The sequence below is a fragment of the Pygocentrus nattereri genome, chromosome 28, assembly GCF_015220715.1.
Source record: "Pygocentrus nattereri isolate fPygNat1 chromosome 28, fPygNat1.pri, whole genome shotgun sequence".
Taxonomy (NCBI): domain Eukaryota; kingdom Metazoa; phylum Chordata; class Actinopteri; order Characiformes; family Serrasalmidae; genus Pygocentrus; species Pygocentrus nattereri.
In genome coordinates, this window is record NC_051238.1 from 5,249,903 (window position 1) to 5,256,621 (window position 6,719).

At 41.5% G+C, this 6,719-nt stretch overlaps 1 protein-coding gene across 2 annotated transcripts in view; it reads right to left on the reverse strand.

Annotated features, from left to right (window-relative positions):
• Nucleotides 1-707: 707 nt before the first annotated feature.
• The window catches only part of zgc:92140 (uncharacterized protein LOC447854 homolog), a 60,567-nt gene continuing 54,555 nt past the window's right edge, over nt 708-6,719 (reverse strand). For both annotated transcript variants that reach the window (XM_017717781.2, XM_017717780.2), the window contains exon 6: nt 708-4,072. In XM_017717781.2, coding sequence (XP_017573270.1) covers nt 4,034-4,072 — 39 coding nt within the window. In that variant the 3' untranslated portion in view covers nt 708-4,033. The remainder of the gene's footprint in view (nt 4,073-6,719) is intronic.

Here is a 6,719-nt window from a genome sequence, read left to right on the forward strand (position 1 = left end):
AACTTCTGTTTCTCTCTTTGTGGATCTGTAGGCTGGAAGCGGGTCAGGGAAGGAGGGAATTTCATTTGGATTGGAATCAGCCCACTGTTTAACACTGCTATCTCTTCCTCATACTGACATCACAGCCTATACTTATTGCATTCCATACGCTGCATACACGGACCAGTGAGTACACAGTAGAGAATGGAGCCCATTTGAGCTGAAGTGTACGGATGTAGACAACAGCTGCGTTCCGAAGTCTAGGCTGCATTTCTCAGCCGCTAAGTCATAGAAGACTGATCCAAAGTGAAGGACCCTTCGTATACAGCCTAGAAATGCAGTCTACGTTCTACGTTCCAAAGCCCAGGCTGCATTTCTGCTATATCGTAGAAGACTGATCCGCAGTGAAGGACCCTTCATATACAACCTAGAAATGCAGTCTACGTTCCAAAGCCCAGACTGCATTTCTGCTATATCGTAGAAGACTGATCCACAGTGAAGGACCCTTCATATACAACCTAGAAATGCAGTCTACGTTCGACGTTCCAAAGCCCAGGCTGTATTTCTGCTATATCATAGAAGACTGATCCACAGTGAAGGACCCTTCATATACAACCTAGAAATGCAGTCTACGTACGACGTTCCAAAGCCCAGGCTGTATTTCTGCTATATCATAGAAGACTGATCCACAGTGAAGGACCCTTCATATACAACCTAGAAATGCAGTCTACGTTCCAAAGCCCAGACTGCATTTCTGCTATATCGTAGAAGACTGATCCACAGTGAAGGACCCTTCATATACAACCTAGAAATGCAGTCTACGTTCTACGTCCAAAGCCCAGGCTGCATTTCTTAGCCGCTAAGTCATAGTTGACTGTTCCAAAGTGAAGGACCCTTCGTATACAGCCTACAAATGCAGTCTGTGTTCCAAAGTCTAGGCTGCATTTCTTGGCCGCTATGTCGTAAAAGACTGTTCCAAAGTGAAGGACCCTTCGTAAAAAGCCTAGAAATGCAGTCTACTTTCTACCTTCCAAAGTCTAGGCTGCATTTCTTGGCCGCTACGTCAAAGTAGACTGTTCCAAAGTGAAGGACCCTTCGTAAAAAGCCTAGAAATGCAGGCTACGTTCAGAGTGATTTCAAGGACACTGATTTCAAGAAACTGATGCATCCTTCCAGGCCTTCAGTTACCCACAGCTCTCTGGGCACCATGAAAATAGTAGAAAACAAAGCCATTGGAGCACAGCTTGTTTTAAAATGCAAGTTGTTCATATCTTTTAATTTGTCGTCATTACCTTATAACGTGTAAAATGAGTGATTAATTAAAGTATTCATCCATTTATCGTATTTTAATCAGAAGTATTTGTATCTATGTAGTTTAACATACTACATAAGTTTGTTAGTGTATCAGCTACCATAGCAACAAACACAATGCAACAGGCTCGATTTTCTCCCACCAGTTCCCTCACAGGTTTCGTGCCGCAATTGCAAGAGGCGTGAACTTTCTTGTAGAGCCATTACGACTGTTCCATCTGTGTGACCAATAGGCTACTAAGGAGGAGTCTTCATAGGACAGTCCTACTGAGGACATACAGCACCTCGGCTGCAGCCTAGGCTTTGGAGCGCAGACCACACGTTCATATACACTAGTGTGCAAAAGTTTGGAATTAGTGTTTTTTTTTTGTATAAAATTAATGCATAAAATTATTCTAATATGCTCAGCCGGCACAGCTTCATGTGTTTCAAATAAACACAAAGTTTTAGAAGGAGCTATAGATGATTCATCAAGAATTAACATCAAGAATTAAGCTAGAATTGAAGAATTCATCATGTTTCAAAAGTGGAGATCCAATTTCAAGGCAGATAACTTATGTTACAGTACTGTATGAAAGGCAGAGACCATGCTTAAATGATTTCATTTCAAGTTAAAACACAATTAAGTACAAGTTATTCATTTTTTTTAACTTCAGGGTTATTTAGCAGAAATTTACACAGAAGCCTCAACTATACAAATATTTTTTTTCTGTATTTACTGTGTCCATTCCATTCGTTTCAGGAGACCCACTTTCAATTTTCTACAGAAATCAGCAGATATACCTTCAAAGTTGGGGTTCACACAGCAGGTAAAAGTGGCCCAAATCTGATGTCTTTTTGTTTGTCTGTCCACATTATCTTCTAAATTTTATCTGTACGTGACATCGGTCTGAACAGATCAGCTCCTAAACTGACCCACATATGCAAAAGAACAGAGCTTCACGCGGCTCTTCCAGAGGTAAACAATCACAACTGCCAACGAACCCCAGTCGCTTTCTGGAGGATCGGCTTAATCTTCACTAGTATCAGAGGAGCCATCATGAAGCTTCTCTGACTGACAGCTGGGCTCATCACCCAGAATGTGTTCGAGCTCGGCACACAAAGGGTGTGGTCACTTCTTTGGTTTGCGTCCTCAGATTTTTTAAACTTTGCTTTCAGACCTTTCACTGTTCTTTGATGCTGCAGCCTCGTTCTCCTCCATCCACGTTCTTTCTTTCTAAATCTCTACGAACACAGACAGGTTTCGACGAGTCTCTAAATTTTTGCAGAGAAACATTGGCCTAAATGTTTAGGAGTCTCAGCAGCGCAAAATTATGACGAATGTCAAGTTGGATTGACATAAAAGTCACATGAATTCCAATCTGGCTGTTCAGACTGAGTCGCACTGCTGTGTTTCGGATACGTATCAGATTTCAGTACCACGTATGAAAGCGGACAGACTCACAGATGAAGAAAAAGATCGGATTCGAGCCACTTTTAGCTGCTGTGTAAACAAGTTCTTAGAAGTTGGTTGCTAGATAAGGGTGGTCTCTGACTTTTGCACAGAACTGTAAATAGATAATTACACTACATTATATACAATTTAATTCACTTCTTGTTCACAGAAATCATTAAATAATATTGAATTAACATCTAAAAATGCATTTGGGAAAGTGGTTTCTATATGTTATTCCACATTTTAAGTTGTTATTGTACAAAAATAACAAACATTTTTCATTTTTCCAAACTTTTGAACGCTAGCGAATGTAAAAACTCCGTATGGGTTTAGTTTACATTGTTGCAGCCATAAAAACACAGTAGTTTACAGGAGAAGGACAAAATGTTCTTAACTTTAATGTCTGTTAATGTGAAGAGAGTTTACTGATCTACTGATTTATTACATGTTCTTTATTTTATTAATAGGCAAATCTGGATAATTCCTATTTGTCCCTCCATTGTGAAATGCTAGAGTGTTCAAATGTAAAAACAACAAGAGTTACAAGTTTTGATGTGTTTGTATAATGCAATATGCGCAAATGTTTAATAGTGTGTCTGTGAGAAGGGCCTATAAGGGTCACTGCATGGGGCACCGCAGCCCTGACCTTTAGATCTTTAGTCTGAAGGGGGCACTGTGCTATAATATCAGCCAAAAAATGGAAAAAAAGATACAAAAACAAAAAAAAAAAAACTTTCACAAATTAAAAAATTTCCTTCAAAAGGCAAAAGTTCAGAGCATTTTTTGGCCCACGCATCTCTCTTATTAAAATATCTCTTCTTTATCTTTATATTACACACACCTCTACTAATCCCTCCATCCGCACTCTCACATGCACTCCTTCACCTCCACAAACAGCAATTCCTCCTTTCTCTTTCGTGCTCCATCCTGCTCTCTCTCTCAGAAGACGTCAGGAAGATCGTCGTTCACAGCAGAGGTGTGAAGAGAGGGAGGCGTGTGTGAATGCCGACGGATTTCCAGCAGTGAGTCAACAGGTCGGTCACTCGTCAATCAAGCATCAATCAATCGTTCCATTTCTTTTTCTATCCTTGGTAGAAAGAAGTAGGAGGAGAGTGGGCGGGGCACAGAGCTGCAGTCCGCGAGGGAAACATCCCTCTTTCTCACTCACTCACTCACGCACACGCTCTCAGACTGAACAGAGTTACAGACGAAACACTGATTAGAGTTCACTCGTCGCTCGTCCACGGAAGGGAACATTCTCTCCCCCTCTTTCTTCCTCTCTCTGCAGGGGTCGGGGGGGCCACTATGCTATGTCACGTCCTCTTCCTCCGAACAGTAGTCCCGTCCCTAGAGAGAGACGGAAACAGACAGACAGACAGAGTCAAAGAGTGTTGTATGTTCTTATGCCAATAAACGAAAGCAATCATTTACATGCACTTAATAATCCGATAAATGCAGAAAATCGGATTTTGTTAGTAATCCAATCAGGGCGTTTACATGCACTTGAGTTACTGGAGAAAGTGAAACTCTGGGTCTTCATGAGTCAGACAGTAATCGGATTCTGCTTTAAAACCAGCCAATAAACTCACAGAAGAAAGATGAATTCCTTCTTAAAAACGCTGAAACGCATTTTGAACTGCCTAGGAGTTGTTATTTGAAATACATGCCACCTGTATGGACATCTTGTTTCTACACATAAATGACTTGACTTACTGTTTTCTATAAAAATGGACAAAAGTAGAGACTAAATTTAGGTCTCAAGATGGCTACTAGTGTGTTAGGTATGTCCATGTATAGAGACAACAGAAAAGCCCAGTCCCATTTCACCCCTCACCCCTACCACTGAGCCCTTAGCCCCCGTTTTGCGTGTTCACGTTTAGTGGTGGGGCGTCCCGATTTTTGCTGAGGCGTAGGAAGTATAGGAAGTAACAAGATGGCTGTGCAAGAGGCCAACGAAAACCACAAATGTGAGAATTTTCTCCGTTAACGAGCATTAAAAGCATTAAAAAATTACTAAATGTCTTAGTTGCTAGCTAGCTAACTTCCCCATTCCACCTTAAATAGTCCAGCAGTTCTGACGCCTGAAGCGCAAGAATGTATCTGCTGCACCATTTAAGGTGGAACGGTAAAATTCAAACAGGAAGCTGGAGAATCTCTGACTTCAGCTTCATATCTCTGAAGAATTAGTGGGGGTGATAATAAATAACTGCCCCCCTCTTTGAAGGCTTATGATCCCTAAATGTAACTAAAGCCCAGCAGTGAGGAGCTGAACTTTCCCCTCCTCTGCTGTCCCTGCAGACGGGCAGGGTCGCCTACAGAGCGGCGCTAGTAGCTGTTAATGAAGTGATGCTCTTTTATTAGAGGGTCTCATTTCATAGAGGAAGATCTCAACCACTGCCCTGTAACTCAGTTCCAAAGGGGTTATGGTGACACTCAAAAGCAAAGGGTAAGGGTAAAAAGAAGAAATGAGACTGGCCCTTAGAGTCATGTAGTGGCAGAAACCACATTAGCCAACCTAAAATGCTAACTGGTGCAATTAAGCTTCCATGACTTGTTGGCTACATCAGCTTCGTAGCTCCCGTGCAAAACTAAAAAAGGAACATATTTTGGCTGATGGACTTCATTTGAGGCTCTTTTTTTGTATTTCTGTGTAAATTTGACTTTTCAACAAACTATTCCTTAAAAGGAAGTGCTCCATGAGTGTGTGAATATGTGTGTGTGTGTGTGTGTGTGTGCTGTGGGAACTGAGGCGTCCCCTTTTGGAAAAACCCTGATAATTCTCATCACTTCAAAACACAGAAAAACAAATCTTTGAAAATCTTATCAGCATCGTCTAAAGCCTTAATGATCCTTAAAGAGAGAGAGAAAAGAGAGAGAGAGAGAGAGAAAAGAGAGAGAGAGAGAGAGAGAGAGAGAGAGAGAGAAAAGAGAGAGAGAGAGAGAGAAAGAGAGAGAGAAAGAGAGAGAAAAGAGAGAGAGAATATAGAGAGAGAGAGAGAGATAAAAGAGAGAGAGAGAGAGAGAGAAAAGAGAGAGAGAAAAGAGAGAGAGAGAGAGAAAAGAGAGAAAGAAAGAGAGAGAGAAAAGAGAGAGAAAGAGAGAGAGAAAAGAGAGAGAGAAAAGAGAGAGAGAGAGAGAGAAAAGAGAGAGAGAAAAGAGAGAGAGAGAGAGAGAGAGAGAGAGAGAGAAAGAGAGAAAGAGAGAGAGAGAGAGAGAGAGAGAGAGAGAGAGAGAGAGAGATATGAAGGACCAAAGAGGGCAGAAAAAAGATACACTGCCCTTCAATAGTTTGGGGACTTGAGGCCTCGGCATACTTCTTGCGGAGACGACGTTCACCTGGTGTCACCGAGCAATATGCCGTAATTGAGGAGAAAACGGACAACCGCAGATGTTGCGCAGAGGCTTGGCGAACTTCGCGGACAAAGATGATATGCGACAAAGCCTGTAATTGGTCGGCAACAAAGGAGGCGTGCCATGAAACAGAAGCTTGAGGAGCTTTGTTGCACACGAAGCACTTCGGCTGACACACCAGTGTTTCACCGTGAAACTCACATCTGATAAATAAATAATTTGGTACTAAGCACCAAAACATATAGGTTATCTTATATTTAGGTTCACAAGGGGACGAGGCTGACGTTGGCTTAGTATTTGCCAGCTTCTTGTTCGAATTTTCCCATTTCATCTTAACCTTCTATTGCACGATGTTGCCTGAGGGCAACAAACCCATGTTCCTCACTTTACAATAACATACATATTTAAAGACAATCTCTTAGTGGGCACCTTTACACCTAATGCACTCAGTATTTTTTGTTATGAGAATCTATTTGTTGGCCAGTCACAAGCCAGGCGTCACCACTTCAGGGAACACTATATAATTTCTTCCCATTGTCGCACAATGTTGCCTCAAGGTAACATAGCCCAAAATGACCCCTGCACAAATCATTTAAAAGTATATTTTGATATTTAATAATCAGGTACATTTTATGCAAGAAAA